At 44.4% G+C, this 19,070-nt stretch overlaps 2 protein-coding genes across 14 annotated transcripts in view; both read right to left on the bottom strand.

Annotated features, from left to right (window-relative positions):
- adgrg7.1 (adhesion G protein-coupled receptor G7, tandem duplicate 1) overlaps window positions 1–19,070 on the bottom strand; it is a 130,757-nt gene that overhangs the window by 32,222 nt on the left and 79,465 nt on the right. Inside the window, exon 1 of one of the 13 annotated variants that reach the window (XM_052499768.1) lies at window positions 396–1,462. The exons of 4 other annotated variants lie outside the window; for them this stretch is intronic. In XM_052499768.1, coding sequence (XP_052355728.1) covers window positions 396–432 — 37 coding nt within the window. In that variant the 5' untranslated portion in view covers window positions 433–1,462. Of the gene's footprint in view, window positions 1–395; window positions 1,463–19,070 lie in introns of those variants that run through there. 8 more of the 13 variants (XM_052499769.1, XM_052499767.1, XM_052499766.1 and 5 more) reach the window with 8 other exon arrangements.
- LOC118363213 (protein jagunal homolog 1-B-like) lies at window positions 6,914–18,633 on the bottom strand. The gene is made up of 3 exons (XM_052498887.1): window positions 18,426–18,633; window positions 7,661–7,840; window positions 6,914–7,134 (listed from the first exon to the last, which is right to left on the bottom strand). The coding sequence occupies exons 1-3, from the start codon at window positions 18,631–18,633 to the stop codon at window positions 6,914–6,916; spliced, it is 609 nt and encodes a 202-aa protein (XP_052354847.1).

Raw genomic sequence — 19,070 nt, 5'->3', positions numbered from 1 at the left:
CAAAGGCTCTCTGTTATCAACTGTATCTGAGACCTGACAGTAGTCTATTTACAGTCTGTAAACAGCAGATTAACAATAAATCTAAAAAGTGTTTGTATAAAAATAAAGTCTGAAACAATGTCTTCATTGATGCTATTGTATCCCTCACAGCAAACAGACAAAACATAAATCAATCATTGACTATAAACCAAACGTTAAAATGTGTAAAAACACACGGTAAGGTCATATATTGATAATAATCAATTGATAAGTTAAATGCATCATATATTTTTGAGCATCTGGAGAGTGACAGCAATTTTCCTACACAAAGCTCAATCATACAACAAACTTAACAGCATCATGCATCTGAACATCTTAAACCACCCTGAATGAATCAAATATATATCAAGTCTTACCTGTAGCAAAGACAACCATAATCCATAGCTTCTTCATCTCTGCTGTTTCCAGTCATCCAGTGTCAGCAGACTGCACATTATTAGACCGTCTGTGGTTCTTATGCTGCGCTCCACCTATTACAGAGTCCGAAGTGACGTACAGGTACCAGTTAATGATTTAGTGTTGAATTTAAGGGGAAAGTACTGTACATTGGCTCCAACACAACCAACGTTGTCAACAGGATCAGTAAAGACAAAGAAGAAAATTATTTGAAAATAGATCATTTATGACTGGATGAATAAATGAGATAGACATGGATGGATACTGTGAGGACCAGTCAACAAATAGCATAACCCTTCTCTATGCAAAACATTCTTGGTTGCACCTGGGAAGGTACAGTACATGTTTTGGTAAACAGAAAGAAAATAAATTCCACTAGAGCAGGTGTAATTAGATCTCCTGATTCGAGGGTTAGAATAAAAAAAAGTGATAACTGTCTTGGAGGTCTGGATTAGAATTTGAGGCCACTAGAAGGTGTACTTCTCTAGAACATGGGTTCAATGCTGAAGTACATGTAACACAAAACTCATCATATACTAAGAGCAAACAGTTCCAATAAAATGAAGTTGTCCCTTAAGTAACCATGGTAATAAGACAGATGAACCCAACTGCAGAGATGACAAATGATGCCTTCTGTGATTAATTCATGTAATTAATGAAATAATAGACAATAAATTAAAAGCTGCTGCAGAATAGCCATTTTGGTGTTATTTAGCAATATACATCTAATTTAGAAACAATTGAACTGTTGAGTACTGTCAACATAAACATGTGCTTTGGCACAAAAACACAACGATATGGCCTCAATCTGACCACTGCTCTTGTCTTCTCTGAACCATTTCCCTGTTCCTTTACAGTTCTGGATGGCTCCTCTCATTAAGGCCACATCATGCCCTGACCTAATCATGGGTATGTCACAATAATATCGCCTTCTTCCTGAAGTGTACACTCGTTCACTACTTCACCCACAAATCTAAAAACATTGGATTTGCAGAGGCATTGCCCAACGCAGGGATAGGCAGTCCACAGATACATTTCCAAAAATGAAAGATGAAAAAAATGAAAAAATGAAATGAGGAACTCAACTCTCTGTTGAGAGTTAGAATAGTAGAATACACAAGGTGTAATTTCAATGTTTGGTTGTGCATCAGCAGTTTCTCTCATGTAATGTCAGTCACTGACAGTCACTCAATTAGCGCATGTCAGCTAACATTGTTTTAGATTGGTTAGATAGTCTAGACAGCATTCCAAACATGTAGTACGTGTTTCCCATTGTAACATGTAAAAATTTTGGAAATTAGCTGGAAAACTGCTAATTTCTCTCCGGCCCTTTGAAAAATGTTTAGAATTGCAGCAAACTTGCTTTAAAAGTCACACATTTTCTCTACTCCCTATGACAAAATGTGTAGAACATCAGGGCCCCCAAATTCCACTAAGGGCCCCCAAAAGTACACCCAAGATAGCATAGCAGTCAGACGTCCTTTGTCATCGTCTTGTCGTGTCCCGTGTATATATATATATATATATTTACATCTTTCTTCGCATATCTTTTATATATTTTCTTTTCCAAAAACTCAACTTCAAAACACTCTCCTGCAACCCGCCTCACCAATTTAAAAAAATATTATTTACCTCAAATCTGAAATCCACAATAGAAGCTAACCAGAAGCTAGCCAGTTTACTGGGTTACGTTAGTATTCAGTTAACCACGGTTTGTGGTCATCAGCTATCCTTTAGCTCGAAAATCTATCGCCAGTTTTGTACAACGCGACTCAGACCAGAACATACCGGACCTATTTTTCTCTCCATATCTCCGGATTTTAACCGCAAGCTCTGGACATTTACACCTGGATCTCGCAGCAAGCTAGCTGCTATCCGTGTGACTATTGGCTTATGTCGATCCCTGAACAAACATCAATTATTCCAGAGCTAGCCAGCTGAAGAGTTCCATCAGCCACTCCTGGGCTACAATCACGATGCGGAGCCCCACCGGGCTTTCATGACTGAACTACCGACGTTATCTGCTCGAGGGAGTTATCCAACTGGCCCCTCCTTCCAACTGGCCCCGTTACCTGAACGCCCATCTGCGGCCCACTAATCGTTAGCTGTCTTATTGGCTGCTATCTGAATAGGTCTATAGGACAAATGTCACTATAAATATATCTATTTTGCCAATTGGATTGATCCCCTCTACCACACGGAACCCCACTAATCTACCGACGGAAACGCACGAGGTGGCTAAAAACAGACCTCCATCCTATGCCAGCTTGCTACGCATGGTACGGCTAGCTGTCTGAATCGCCGTGACCTCAACCAACCTCACTACTCACTGGACCCTTATGATCACTCGACTAAGCATGCCTCTCCTTAATGTCAATATGCCTTGTCCATTGCTGTTCTGGTTAGTGTTTATTGGCTTATTTCACTGTAGAGCCACTAGCCCTGCTCACTATACCTTATCCAACCTTTCAGTTCCACCACCCACACATGCGATGACATCACCTGGTTTCAATGATGTTTCTAGAGACAATATCTCTCTCATCATCACTCAATACCTAGGTTTACCTCCACTGTATTCACATCCTACCATACCTATGTCTGTACATTATACCTTGAAGCTATTTTATCGCCCCCAGAAACCTCCTTTTACTCTGTCCCAGACGTTCTAGACGACCAATTCTCATAGCTTTTAGCCGTACCCTTATCCTACTCCTCCTCTGTTCCTCTGGAGAAGACCACCAAAAATTCTGAAATCTTCATCCCGAACTACAATATTTTCAGACAAGATAGAACGGCCAAAGGGGGCAGTGTTGCAATCTACTGCAAAGATAGCCTGCAGAGTTCTGTCCTACTATCCAGGTCTGTACCCAAACAATTTGAACTTGTACTTTTAAAAATCCACCTCTCTAAAAACAAGTCTCTCACCATTGCCGCCTGCTATAGACCAGCCTCTGCCCCCAGGCTGTGCTCTGGACACCATATATGAACTTAATGCCCCCAATCCATCTTCAGAGCTCGTGCTGCAAGGCAACCTAAACTGGAACACGCTTAACACCCCAGCCATCCTACAATCTAAGCTTGATGCCCTCAATCTCACACAAATGATCAATGAACCTACCAGGTACCACCCCAAAGACGTAAACACGGGCACCCTCATAGATATCATCCTAACCAACTTGCCCTCTAAATACACCTCTGCTGTTTTCAACCAAGATCTCAGCGATCACTGCCTCATTGCCTGCATCTGTAATGGGTCAGTGGTCAAACGACCTCCGCTCATCACTGTCAAACGCTCCCTTGAAACACTTCAGCGAGCAGGCCTTTCTAATCGACCTGGCCGGGGTATCCTGGAAGGATATTGATCTCATCCCATCATTAGAGGATGCCTGTTTTTTTTTTAAATGCCTTCCTCAACATCTTAAATAAGCATGCCCCATTCAAGAAATGTAGAACCAGGAACAGATATAGCCCTTGGTTCTCTCCAGACCTGACTGCCCTTAAACAACACAAAAACATCCTATGGCGTTCTGCATTAGCATCAAACAGCCCCCGTGATATAGAACTTTTCAGGGAAGCTAGAAACCAATATACACAGGCAGTTAGAAAAGCCGAGGCTAGCTTTTTTAAGCAGAAATTTGCTTCCTGCAACACAAACTCAAAAATGTTCTGGGACACTGTAAAGTCCATGGAGAATAAGAACACCTCCTCCCAGCTGCCCACTGCACTGAAGATAGGAAACACTGTCACCACTGATAAATCCACTATAATTGAGAATTTCAAAATGCATTTTTCTACGGCTGGCCATGCTTTCCACCTGACTATCCCTACCCCGGTCAACAACACTGCACCCCCCACAGCAACTCGCCCAAGCCTTCCCCATTTCTCCTTCTCCCAAATCCAGTCAGCTGATGTTCTGAAAGAGCTGCAAAATCTGGACCCCTACAAATCAGCCGGGCTAGACAATCTGGACCCTTTCTTTCTAAAATGATCTGCCAAAATTGTTACCAACCCTATTACTAGCCTCTCTTTTGTGTCGTCTGAGATTCCCAAAGATTGGAAAGCAGCTGCGGTCATCCCCATCTTCAAAGGGGGACACACTCTTGACCCAAACTGCAACAGACCTATATCTATCCTAACCTGCCTTTCTAAGGTCTTCGAAAGCCAAGTCAACAAACAGATTACAGACCATTTCGAATCCCACCATAACTTCTCCGCTATGCAATCTGGTTTCAGAGCTGGTCAGGTGTGCACCTCAGCCACGCTCAAGGTTCTAAACGATATCTTAACCGCCATCAATAAGAAACAATACTGTGCAGGCGTATTCATTGACCTGGCCAAGTCTTTCGACTCTGTCAATCACCATATCCTCATCGGCAGACTCGACAGCCTTGGTTTCTCAAATGATTGCCTCGTCTGGTTCACCAACTACTTCTCTGATAGAGTTCAGTGTGTCAAATCGGAGGGTTTCTTGTCCGGGCCTCTGGCAGTCTCTATGGGGGTGCCACAGGGTTCAATTCTTGGACCGACTCTCTTCTCTGTATACATCAATGATGTCGCTCTTGCTGCTGGGGAGTCTCTGATTCACCTCTATGCAGACGACACCATTCTGTATACTTCTGGCCCTTTTTTGGACACTCCAGGCGAACCCTCCAGGCGAGCTTCAATGCCATACAACTCTCCTTCCGTGGCCTCCTTAAATACAAGTAAAACTAAATGCATGCTCTTCAACCGATCGCTGCCTGCACATGCCCGCCTGTCCAACATCACTACTCTGGACGGTTCTGACTTAGAATATGTGGACAACTATAAATACCTAGGTGTCTGGTTAGACTGTAAACTCTCCTTCCAGACTCAAATCAAACATCTCCAATCCAAAGTTAAATCTAGAATTGGCTTCCTATTTCGCAACAAAGCATCCTTCACTCATGCTGCCAAACATACCCTTGTAAAACTGATCATCATACCAATCCTCGACTTCGGCGATGTCATTTACAAAATAGCCTCCAATACCCTTCTCAATAAATGGGATGCAGTCTATCACAGTGCCATCCGTTTTGTCACCAAAGCCCCATATACTACCCACACTCTCGTTGGCTGGCCCTCGCTTCATACTCGTCACCAAATCCACTGGCTCCAGGTCATCTACAAGACCCTGCTAGTAAAGTCCCCCTTATCTCAGCTCGCTGGTCACCATAGCAGCACCCACCTGTAGCACGAGCTCCAGCAGAACCAATTCTTCCTTTGGCCGCCTCTCTGCTGCCAATGACTGGAACGAATGACAAAAATCTCTGAAACTGGAAACACTTATCTCCCTCACTAGCTTAAAGCACCAGCTGTCAGAGCAGCTCACAGATTACTGCACCTGTACATCTATAATTTAGCCCAAACAACTACTTCTCCCCCTACTGTATTCATTTATTTTGCTATTTGCACCCCATTATTTCTCTCTACTTTACACATTCTTCCACTGCAAATCAACCATTCCAGTGTTTTACTTGCTATATTGTATTTACTTCGCCACCATGGCCTTTTTTTGCCTTTATCTCACCTCACTTGCTCACATTGTATATATACTTATTTTTCTACTGTATTATTGACTGTATGTTTGTTTTACCCCATGTTTAACTCTGTGTTGTTGTATGTGTTGAACTTCTTTGCTTTATCTTGGCCAGGTCACAATTGTAAATGAGAACTTGTTCTCAACTTGCCTACCTGGTGAAATAATGGTGAAATATATATTTTATTTTAAAGGCTAGGGCCGGCTCTGACTGAGTGTGTGGGTATGGATGTGGTTACGTAGACCTGCGAAGCACTGCAGCCCCCTCATGATGAGTTCAGACGTTTTCTGGTCCCCACCCCCATCAAAGTTGCCTGTCCCTGGTCAAGTGGGAGTTTCTACCATATTAATTATTCCAGTAATTTCCTTTCAAATCAGTGGGAAGGGAAGTGAACAACTGCCAACTTGTGGAGGAAGGAGAGATAATTGGAATATATGGCTAAGACTAGAGGTACAGTAACTAGCATACTATCCGTTGGGGGACAGATTATGGCAGCCAACTCCATAGATCAGGATGATATATAAGAGGATGGGATTCTAAAGGCAGCAGGACAGATTATAGCAGCCAGCTCCATAGATCAGGATGAGATATGAAGAGGATGGGTTTATAAAGGCAGCAGAACAGGTCAACATTAAACCCTGAAGTCTCAGACAACTCATGTCTTAATCTGTCCACAGGCTCCAGAGCCAGGAGATGAGATAATGGAGGTGAGGGTTTACTAGGAAGACGACAGGACAGCCTCCTGAGTGGTATAAAGGATTTCAATTAGTCCTACAACTATCAATTAGGAATGGCGAGGGGGATGTAAAATTAAAATATAGATGGAAGATAGTCCTAGAAGTAGTGTCATAGAAGTAGTGGCAGACAGTGGCAGGCAGCAAAAGTTGTTCTTTGTCAGTTGTTTAAATTATGAAGTCCTCCTATGTCCTCATTTCTTCTTCTTCTTGTGTGGAGGTAAACCAGGCGTCCAGCAGCTTCTTGCTGTAGTAGATCTGCCAGCCGTGCACCTGCACCGCGATCACCATCACCAGGTACATGACGGACACGGCAGAGAAGCCGAAGATGAAGCGGTAGGCCTTGCCGTGGCGGTACAGCTGCTGGGCCACCGGGAACATCTCCATGCCCCCGTAGATGAGCGACGCTATTGTTGGAGGAAATTATAGTTGAAATGATTAATTATGTATACATTTTTAATTAGAACCATTTATTCTAATACTATGGGTTCTTGGTTAAGCTGTTACTGAAAATGTAAGAAAAACGAATTAATTGTCTGTACCTTGCGGGTTTAAGGGAGAAGGATGATGTATCTTTTCAGACAGATAAGAATGTTTGTTTTGTGTTCCATTAGTGGAGGAAAGTATATCTTCTAGACAGTTTGGAATGTAGTTTTATGAGGGGAGTAGAAGAAGGTCTCCAGACCTAAAGCTATTGTGGGGATCGGAGAGAGTGTGTGAAACTGATGACGTCATTTTATGTTCTCTCTTTAAAATGTAATGTTCTTTGTATTTTGGGTCAGTACTCTCTGGAATTAAACGCTGTTACCTGGCTTTTAAGACTGGTCTCGATCTACTTCATGCATAATTAATGAACTTACACCTCATTAATGAACTAGAGAGAGTGCAAAATAGATTTTTTCTATAAAACATATAGGAATTTAGAAATTCCACTAACAGCTATGCAGAAGAGGCCAGCACTGATCATGGAGATCACCAGGTAGCTGATGTTGTTTTTGGGCAGGGCCATGAAGCTGAAGAGGGAGGGGATGATACTGAGCAGGTAGGGGTACTCCCACTGGTAGGGAGCAGCAACCACACTGTGGGACACTAGGTTCAGCATCACCTGGGCAGCTAAGAGGAGACAGGTCATGTGCACATTAAAAAGGGCTGATGTGCAATGCCAGCCCTTCTCTCACTGTTTCCAGTCAGTGTACATCCTGAGAACCCTCATATAATGTCAAACATGAGGGTTGGTTCACACACAACAGCTCACTGAGATGTCATGACTTACTCTGACTCTAACCAACATACAAAATAGAAGTAACTGTCTGTTGTTTTTTCAAATCAAATCCAATTTTATTTGTCATATACACATGGTTAGCAAATGTTAATGCGAGTGTAGCGAAATGCTTGTGCTTCTAGTTCCGACAATGCAGTAATAACAAACAAGTAATCTAGCTAACAATTCCAAAACTACTACCTTATAGACACAAGTGTATGAAGATAAGAATATGTACATAAAGATATATGAGTGAGTGATGGTACAGAGCGGCATAGGCAAGATACAGTCGATGGTATTGAGTGCAGTATATACATATGAGATGAGTATGTAAACAAAGTGGCATAGTTAAAGTGGCTAGTGATACATGTATTACATAAAGATGCAGTAGATGATAGAGTACAGTATATACATATGAGATGAATAATGTAGGGTATGTAAACATTATATTAGGTAGCATTGTTTAAAGTGGCTAGTGATATATTTTACATCATTTCCCATCAATTCCCATTATTAAAGTGGCTGGAGTTGAGTCAGTGTCAGTGTCAGTGTGTTGGCAGCAGCCACTCAATGTTAGTGGTGGCTGTTTAACAGTCTGATGGCCTTGAGATAGAAGCTGTTTTTCAGTCTCTCGGTCCCAGCTTTGATGCACCTGTACTGACCTCGCCTTCTGGATGATAGCGGGGTGAACAGGCAGTGGCTCGGGTGGTTGTTGTCCTTGATGATCTTTATGGCCTTCCTGTGACATTGGGTGGTGTAGGTGTCCTGGAGGGCAGGTAGTTTGCCCCCGGTGATGCATTGTGCAGACCTCACTACCCTCTGGAGAGGCTTACGGTTGTGGGGGGAGCAGTTGCCGTACCAGGCGGTGATACAGCCCGACAGGATGCTCTCGATTGTGCATCTGTAGAAGTTTGTGAGTGCTTTTGGTGACAAGCCGAATTTCTTCAGCCTCCTGAGGTTGAAGAGGCGCTGCTGCGCCTTCTTCACGATGCTGTCTATTTGGGTGGACCAATTCAGTTTGTCTGTAATGTGTACGCCAAGGAACTTAAAACTTACTACCCTCTCTACTACTGTTCCATCAATGTGGATAGGGGGGTGTTCCCTCTGCTGTTTCCTGAAGTCCACAATCATCTCCTTAGTTTTGTTTACGTTGAGTGTGAGGTTATTTTCCTGACACCACACTGCGAGGGCCCTCACCTCCTCCCTGTAGGCCGTCTCGTCGTTGTTGGTAATCAAGCCTACCACTGTTGTGTCGTCCGCAAACTTGATGATTGAGTTGGAGGCGTGCGCGTGGCCACGCAGTCGTGGGTGAACAGGGAGTACAGGAGAGGGCTCAGAACGCACCCTTGTGGGGCCCCAGTGTTGAGGATCAGCGGGGTGGAAATGTTGTTGCCTACCCTCACCACCTGGGGGCGGCCCGTCAGGAAGTCCAGTACCCAGTTGCACAGGGCGGGGTCGAGACCCAGGGTCTCGAGCTTGATGACGAGCTTGGAGGGCACTATGGTGTTAAATGCCGAGCTGTAGTCGATGAACAGAATTCTCACATAGGTATTCCTCTTGTCCAGATGGGTTAGGGCAGTGTGCAGTGTGGTTGAGATTGCATCATCTGTGGACCTATTTGGGCGGTAAGCAAATTGGAGTGGGTCTAGGGTGTCAGGTAGGGTGGAGGTGATATGGTTCTTAACCAGTCTCTCAAAGCACTTCATGATGACGGAAGTGAGTGCTACGGGGCGGTAGTCATTTAGCTCAGTTACCTTAGCTTTCTTGGGAACAGGAACAATGGTGGCCCTCTTGAAGCATGTGGGAACAACAGACTGGGATAGGGATTGATTGAATATGTCCGTAAACACACCAGCCAGCTGGTCTGCGCATGCTCTGAGGGCGTGGCTGGGGATGCCGTCTGGGCCTGCAGCCTTGCGAGGGTTGACACGTTTAAATGTTTTCCTCATGTCGGCTGCAGTGAAGGAGAGTCCGCATGTTTTAGTTGCGGGCCGTGTCAGTGGCACTGTATTGTCCTCAAAATGGGCAAAAAAGTTATTTTGTCTGCCTGGGAGCAAGACATCCTGGTCCCAGACTGGGCGGGTTTTCTTTTTGTAATCCGTGATTGACTGTAGACCCTGCCACATACCTATTGTGTCTGAGCCGTTGAATTGAGATTCTACTTTGTCTCTATACTGACGCTTAGCTTGTTTGATTGCCTTGCAGAGGGAATAGTTACACTGTTTGTATTCGGTCATGTTTCCGGTCATCTTCAACGCACGTTCTAATGAACTCGCTCACCGAATCAGCGTATTCGTCAATGTTGTTGTCTGACGCAATACGAAACATATCCCAGTACACGTGATGGAAGCAGGCTTGGAGTGTGGAATCAGATTGGTCGGACCAGCGTTGAACAGACCTCAGCGCGGGAGCTTCTTGTTTTAGTTTCTGTCTGTAGGCAGGGATCAACAAAATGGAGTCGTGGTCAGCTTTTCCGAAAGGAGGGCGGGGCAGGGCCTTACAGTGCCTTGCGAAAGTATTCGGCCCCCTTGAACTTTGCGACCTTTTGCCACATTTCAGGCTTCAAACATAAAGATATAAAACTGTATATCTTTGTGAAGAATCAACAACAAGTGGGACACAATCATGAAGTGGAACGACATTTATTGGATATTTCAAACTTTTTTAACAAATCAAACTGAAAAATTGGGCGTGCAAAATTATTCAGCCCCCTTTACTTTCAGTGCAGCAAACTCTCTCCAGTAGTTCAGTGAGGATCTCTGAATGATCCAATGTTGACCTAAATGACTAATGATGATAAATACAATCCACCTGTGTGTAATCAAGTCTCCGTATAAATGCACCTGCACTGTGATAGTCTCAAAGGTCCGTTAAAAACGCAGAGAGCATCATGAAGAACAAGGAACACACCAGGCAGGTCCGAGATACTGTTGTGAAGAAGTTTAAAGCCGGATTTGGATACAAAAAGATTTCCCAAGCTTTAAACATCCCAAGGAGCACTGTGCAAGCGATAATATTGAAATGGAAGGAGTATCAGACCACTGCAAATCTACCAAGACCTGGCCGTCCCTCTAAACTTTCAGCTCATACAAGGAGAAGACTGATCAGAGATGCAGCCAAGAGGCCCATGATCACTCTGGATGAACTGCAGAGATCTACAGCTGAGGTGGGAGACTCTGTCCATAGGACAACAATCAGTTGTATATTGCACAAAACTGGCCTTTATGGAAGAGTGGCAAGAAGAAAGCCATTGGGGATAGGGCTGTCTACTGCCCCCGCTGGAGTAATTGCGTGCCCATAGTAAACATTTTTTTTTTGTCAAAAGTTGCTAATATATGCAAATAAAAAATATTATTTAATAGAAAACACTCTAAAGCTTCTAAAACCGTTTAAATTATGTCTGTATGTAAAGCAGAACTCTCAGGGCAGTCATTCTCCCAAACTCTCTCTTGTCATCAGAAAAGTTGGCCCAACTTTGACGTCATCGCCCCCACCCTTCCCAAGCACTTACAGGTCTGGGAACAGTCTCTTTGTCTTCAGTGCGATGTCTGCTTCCAATGGGGCTTCTCATTGTGAGAATCACGCGCTCACAAGAGTTTTGGCGGGCCGAAACCTTTCGGTCATGCGAAAAAACAGGTCACTTTCATGCGAGCTCTGCTCCGGTCCTGTCTTTTTTCCAAGATCGATTATACAATGCATGCGTTTCTGTTCGTCCTCACGATTGCTGTACACCTTTATAACATGTTAAAGCTTGATTATGAACTTAGTTTGATAAGTTTAGTCGACATATATGTAAGTTCGACGTTTTGGTGCGCATCCACTTGACTTTTGGCTACATTTCAACCGAAATGTGTCGTGTTTGAGAACCGAAAGACACAGACTGCAAAACTAAACGCTGTTTTTGGTAAGTATAATTCCTTCCAGGTCTTCTGATGGAAGAACAGCAAAGGTAAGGGAATATTTGTGGTAAATTTGGGTTTCTGTGGACTCCAAGATAGAGGAGCCATAATGCTACTTTTTGAGCGCCGACTCATAGTATAGCCTAGTGAACGAAACCTGTAACGTTAAAAAAATAAATGTAACACAGCGATTGCATTCAGAAGAAGTGTATCTAACTATATATATGTAGAACATGCATATTTAGTCAAAGTTTATGATGTGTATTCCTTGTTAGCTGACGTTATCTGCCGGAGCTATCGTCATTTCTCAGGACATTTGAGTAGCATTTTTTTGAACGATGCATCATTGTAAACAGAGATTTATGGATATATATAGCATATTATTGAAAAAAACATGTATTGTGTAACATGTTATATTACTGTCATCTGATGAAGATTTCAAAAGGTTAGTGCATTATTTTTCTTTTAATCCTGCGTTTGTTGAATGCATATTTTTTTCAACTTGGCTATGCAAATTAGCTGTGTCTTCGGTGGTGGTTTGACATAAATATGTGCTATGTTTTCGCCGTAAAACATTTTAGAAATCTGACTTGCTGGGTAGATAAACAAGGTGTTTATCTTTCATTTGAGCCATTGGACTTGTTAATGTGTGGAGGTTAAATATTTTTAGGAATATTTTTGCGTTCTAGTGAGAATGCTAGAAGAATGCTAGTGAGTGGTGCACGATGTGCCCGTCTCCGGAGTCTGACCAGAAGCCCGCTCCGTTTCCCCCTTTTACGAAGTCGTTTTTTTGGGTCGCCGGCTGGGATTCATTCCGTTGTCCTGGGTGAAAGGCAGAACACAGGATCCGCTTCGCGAAAGTCATATTCTTGGTCGTACTGATGGTGAGTTGACGCTGCTCTTATGTTCAGCAGTTCTTCTCGACTGTATGTAATGAAACCTAAGATGACCTGGGGTACTAATGTAAGAAATAACATTAAAAAAAACAAAAAACTGCATAGTTTCCTAGGAACGCGAAGCGGCCATCTCTGTCGGCGCCGGAAGTAGTCCAACAAAGGTGCATGGCCCTATTGAAGGCTCAAAGGCTGAACTCATTGTTAAAAATAAAAAAAATTGAACTGTCACTTTTTCCGTAAAATAGTCGACAAATTGTACAGCAGTTTTCTTAGAATGTTCCCCTAAATGAACCTTATGAAACAAGTCAACCTTGAATTCTTGAAATTAGACATACATAAGTGACAGTGAATATGCTCAGTGTTTTCATAAACATCTTTATTTATCTACACATTAATGAGGAAGACTGGTGAATAGTTTGGATGGACGTTCCACTGCCATAAGAAATCCTTATTTTAGAGGAAGAGTTTGGCGCCACCACATGGCAGTGGAAGGTAGACACAGAGGACTCTGCTTCAAAATCAAATCATAATGTATTTGTCACATGCTTTGTAAAACAACAGGTGTAGACTAACAGTGAAATGCTTACTTATGGGTCCTTCTCCAACAATGCAGAGTTAAAGATCAATAATATAAATAACGAGAGGTTGAATAAATACACAGTGACATGCATACATTACATTACATTTAAGTCATTTAGCAGACACTCTTATCCAGAGCGACTTACAAATTGGTGCATTCACCTTATGACATCCAGTGGAACAGCCACTTTACAATAGTGCATCTAAATCTTTTAGGGGGGAGAAGGATTACTTATCCTATCCTAGATATTCCTTAAAGAGGTGGGGTTTCAGGTGTCTCCGGAAGGTGGTGATTGACTCCGCTGTCCTGGCGTCGTGAGGGAGTTTGTTCCACCATTGGGGGCCAGAGCAGCGAACAGTTTTGACTGGGCTGAGCGGGAACTGTACTTCCTCAGTGGTAGGGAGGCGAGCAGGCCAGAGGTGGATGAACGCAGTGCCCTTGTTTGGGTGTAGGGCCTGATCAGAGCCTGGAGGTACTGAGGTGCCGTTCCCCTCACAGCTCCGTAGGCAAGCACCATGGTCTTGTAGTGGATGCGAGCTTCAACTGGAAGCCAGTGGAGAGAGCGGAGGAGCGGGGTGAAGTGAGAGAACTTGGGAAAGTTGAACACCAGACGGGCTGCGGCGTTCTGGATGAGTTGTAGGGGTTTAATGGCACAGGCAGGGATCCCAGCCAACAGCGAGTTGCAGTAATCCAGACGGGAGATGACAAGTGCCTGGATTAGGACCTGCGCCGCTTCCTGTGTGAGGCAGGGTCGTACTCTGCGGATGTTGTAGAGCATGAACCTACAGGAACGGGCCACCGCCTTGATGTTAGTTGAGAACGACAGGGTGTTGTCCAGGATCACGCCAAGGTTCTTAGCGCTCTGGGAGGAGGACACAATGGAGTTGTCAACCGTGATGGCGAGATCATGGAACGGGCAGTCCTTTCCCCGGGAGGAAGAGGAGCTCCGTCTTGCCGAGGTTCAGCTTGAGGTGGTGATCCGTCATCCACACTGATATGTCTGCCAGACATGCAGAGATGCGATTCGCCACCTGGTCATCAGAAGGGGGAAAGGAGAAGATTAATTGTGTGTCGTCTGCATAGCAATGATAGGAGAGACCATGTGAGGTTATGACAGAGCCAAGTGACTTGGTGTATAGCGAGAATAGGAGAGGGCCTAGAACAGAGCCCTGGGGACACCAGTGGTGAGAGCGCGTGGTGAGGAGACAGATTCTCGCCACGCCACCTGGTAGGAGCGACCTGTCAGGTAGGACGCAATCCAAGCGTGGGCCGCGCCGGAGATGCCCAACTCGGAGAGGGTGGAGAGGAGGATCTGATGGTTCACAGTATCGAAGGCAGCCGATAGGTCTAGAAGGATGAGAGCAGAGGAGAGAGAGTTAGCTTTAGCAGTGCGGAGCGCCTCCGTGATGCAGAGAAGAGCAGTCTCAGTTGAATGACTTGTCTTGAAACCTGACTGATTTGGATCAAGAAGGTCATTCTGAGAGATAGCGGTAGAGCTGGCCAAGGACGGCATGCTCAAGAGTTTTGGAGAGAAAAGAAAGAAGGGATACTGGTCTGTAGTTGTTGACATCGGAGGGATCGAGTGTAGGTTTTTTCAGAAGGGGTGCAACTCTCGCTCTCTTGAAGACGGAAGGGACGTAGCCAGCGGTCAGGGATGAGTTGATGAGCGAGGTGAGGTAAGGGAGAAGGTCTCCGGAAATGGTCTGGAGAAGAGAGGAGGGGATAGGGTCAAGCGGGCAGGTTGTTGGGCGGCCGGCCGTCACAAGACGCGAGATTTCATCTGGAGAGAGAGGGGAGAAAGAGGTCAGAGCACAGGGTAGGGCAGTGTGAGCAGAACCAGCGGTGTCGTTTGACTTAGCAAACGAGGATCGGATGTCGTCGACCTTCTTTTCAAAATGGTTGACGAAGTCATCTGCAGAGAGGGGGGAGGGGGAGGAGGATTCAGGAGGGAGGAGAAGGTGGCAAAGAGCTTCCTAGGGTTAGAGGCAGATGCTTGGAATTTAGAGTGGTAGAAAGTGGCTTTAGCAGCAGAGACAGAGGAGGAAAATGTAGAGAGGAGGGAGTGAAAGTATGCCAGGTCCGCAGGGAGGCGAGTTTTCCTCCATTTCCGCTCGGCTGCCCGGAGCCCTGTCCCTCATACTTCAATGCATTGAGACTTACTAATGGTGTGAATGTGCTACACCACTGGGTACCTAAGGAGTAGGGATGCAAAATTCTGGGAACTTTCAATAAATTCCCTGTTCATTGAGACATCCTGTTTGAAGGATTCTGGATTTCCTGCTTATTCGTTCCTGATTCCTCCAAACACGATTTTGGAAAACCATGTAATTTATTGACATTTCCTGGAATTTTGCAACTCTACTAAGGATATATACTGTCATATATAGTGAAAATATATATATATATATCTATATCAGTGCCTGTTGATGGAGAGAAACCAAATCATATGTAAATAAGAATTAGTATAAACTGTACATCAGACTTTGTTTGAGGAGCACAACGCAGATATACAGTACAGTGTGAGCATCATCATTCCTGGTGACATCAAGATCACACCCCTTGAGGTCACAGCTACATTACCATCAACATCAACTCTCCATAATATAATACCACAGTCATCCTTTGGACAAAACGTATTGAAATACATCTATTGTAATCTTGTTTTTCCTAGCTCTAGTTTAGGCTAGAAGCGATTGGATACACCATGACCGGATCCACCCAGCAAACCGATTCAGTCCGGCCAAGATTTATACCCCACAATGCCAGAGGTCTCTTCACAATCACCTATTCCAAAACAGACTATGGGATGCACACAGTATTACATAGAGCCATGACTACATGGAACTCTATTCCACATCAGGTAACTCATTTAAGCAATAGAATAAGATTGAAAAGAACTCAGGTACAGACAAAACGGACACGCACACAAGCTCTAGCACACACACTCTGCACACGTACATTGTAATATTGTTGTACGGTGGTATTATACATTTTGCATTGTAGATATGTAGTGGTGTAATAATGTTATATGATGTACTGTTTTATATTTTGTTTTATGTAATGTAAGTGTCTTAATGTGTTACATGCTGACCAGACTGGACACGTCGCATGCGCGAGCGTCGCAAAATAAATGTAGAAATCTATTTTATTCAATTATTGCAGCCACACTGCTCGCGCGTCAGCGACGCCAAGGGCTAAAATAGAACTCATTCCTATTTCTGATGCAGATCGCGCTGAAAGTCCTGCCTCTCCCATCTCCTCATTGGTTTATAGAAGCAGGTACCCACGTGCCATCTCCTCATTGGTTATACCCACATGGGTGGCTGAAAGACAAACTGTTTTGTGGGTAGTCGTGGTAATAAATACAATGAAAGTTTAGATGCGATCACCATATAAGTTAAACGATGAAAAAGCCTGGAAGGAGGAGAGATGACTAGAAACAATTCGTTTGGCCGTTTTATGTGTGGATTAATTGTCGGAGTAGAGGACCTTTTGCATTTCAGGTAAAATAACAACTCAATGTTTATATCCCAGGACAAATTAGCTAGCAACAGCAAGCTAGCTAAATCAGACAAATTAACGTTAGCTAGCAAGTGCAAGCAAACTAGCCAAATTTCCATCAATGTTTAATGATTTTCGACCTGTCCCCAAATTAATGTCATTTGTTCAGAGTTTGTCTTGATATTTTAACCTGCATGTCGTGATCATGTTTGGTGTGGGGGGGGGGCAAAGTACATTTATGCATGATAGCGCCCCTGCGCAGGCGGTTTGGGTTCGGTGTTAGGATCTCAGGAAGAGGCTAATGGGGATCCCTAATGAATTCAAATATTTATTGTGATCTTCTGGAGAAAAAAAACGACATTGGAATGACTCAACCCAAATCTAAACTGTGTTGAAATGATAATGAACCTACATTCATTCTCTTCACTCTGTTCAGCTTGATAAAAGTCAAACAAAAAGGTAGACAGTCATGGAGCATGGAAAATTCTGTAAGCGTTGGGTTAGATGACACTTTAGAGCAGATGTTGATTGCGAGGAAGTATATCTAAAATACAATGGGGATCATCGCTGTTGGCTCACCTGAAAGGTACTCGCCACCCTGTTTCTTCTGTGAGCCGGATGCAAACGCTACTCCTTCTTCAAGCAAAGTAAAAAACTACACACTACACTATAAACACGATAAGCTCCACACCTAACTGGGCCAGAGCGAAGTGGGACTTCATCGGGTTCTCTAGGGGTCACCCCCCTTCACCAGTGTGATAAGCCCACAACACCTCAGGGGGGTTTGTTGGTAGAACCAGCATCCTGGAACTACCCCTCGGTCCACCACTCAACTCAGTCCTGACTCCCTACTGTCTGCTTGGCTCTGCCACTGCTCATTCCTCTTCTGTCAGATGTAACTACATGCCACTTCTGCCTGCTTGCTGACGGCAGCCACTTCCTTGCCACCCCTTCAATGCCGAACAGACCCAGGGCTCACCAGAACGATTTGCCTGCAAAGCTCCTGCAGCCGACCTCAACTGGTAGATTCCAGGCTCTCCATCCATTCTGCTGACTTTCAAGGACGAGGGACTGTTATTTCTTGAACTTCCCCTCATGTGCCTGCCTCATCGATCCTCTCCTTCCAGGGCACTGTGAGCTCTATGAGGACCACCTGCTGGTGTCTCTACACCAGAGAACGATATGTGGTCTGAGGCTTGTGCTGGCTATCTCTGGGAATCTGAGCTGCTTCTTGAGGTCTGCCTGCATCTCCCAGTCCCCTGCTGTGGTAAAGATCCCTTTGCTCCCTGTTCACTTCACTCTTCTGACCTGAGGAAGTGGATGAAACAGGAGCCCTGGGTGAGATGTTTCAGCTTTCTCCTTGCATGCTCCAGTCCCGTGGCCAATTGAGTCAGTATTTGGTTATGCTACCACTTGAATTTTCTATCAGTCAGACCTGCGTGGCAGGAGGAGAGCACATGCTCCAGATTGGCTGATCGTCCACATAGTGTGCAGCTGTCTGGGATATCTGCCAACCCCCACGTGTGAAGGTTTGTTGTGGAAAAAACATTGCCCTGTGTACAATGCAGAAACTTAATCTGCTGCCCTTCGATAATCCAGATGTCTTGCCAGGTGAGTGCCCTCGCTCTCACGCTGCCCCAGAATGTCCAGATGTCTTGCCAGGTGAGTGCCCTCGCTCTCACGCTGCCCCAGAATGTCCAGATGTCTTGCCAGGTGAGTGCCCTCGCTCTCACGCTGCCCCAGAATGTCCAGATGCCCTGGTTTTTCATGGTTGCTTTCTTTCTCAACCTTTCATACCTCCCTCTGATATTCCTGCTTTCTTCCTCAGCTTTTCATAACTAATTGGCAGCTGCAGCTTGCTGCCTGTGCTGTACAGGCAGATGGAGCAGAAGCCTCTTAATTTTAAGTGCGTCCCATCTGACCTCGGTAATGACCAAATGTGGCCGGCGGGGAAAATTTGTTTGACACCCCTGAGCTACACTGACTTGAGAGAAAAGCTACTGAGGAACTTCTTCTTCATCGATGTGTGTCTTGTACTGGGAAACATAACCAACATACTTAGATTGCTGTAATGACATTTGGCTTCCAATGCGTGAGGAGTGGGTTAAAGCATGGTGCTCATTACAATTTGATGATTTGCGTACAATTATTAATAATAAGAAGCAGAAGAAGATAAGCTTGTTATAAATACAGTTTTTCATTGAAA

This window comes from Oncorhynchus keta, chromosome 37 (assembly GCF_023373465.1).
Source record: "Oncorhynchus keta strain PuntledgeMale-10-30-2019 chromosome 37, Oket_V2, whole genome shotgun sequence".
In the NCBI taxonomy this organism is placed as follows: domain Eukaryota; kingdom Metazoa; phylum Chordata; class Actinopteri; order Salmoniformes; family Salmonidae; genus Oncorhynchus; species Oncorhynchus keta.
Note: the sequence above shows the minus strand (reverse complement) of the source record. Positions and strands in the feature narration are given on the sequence as shown.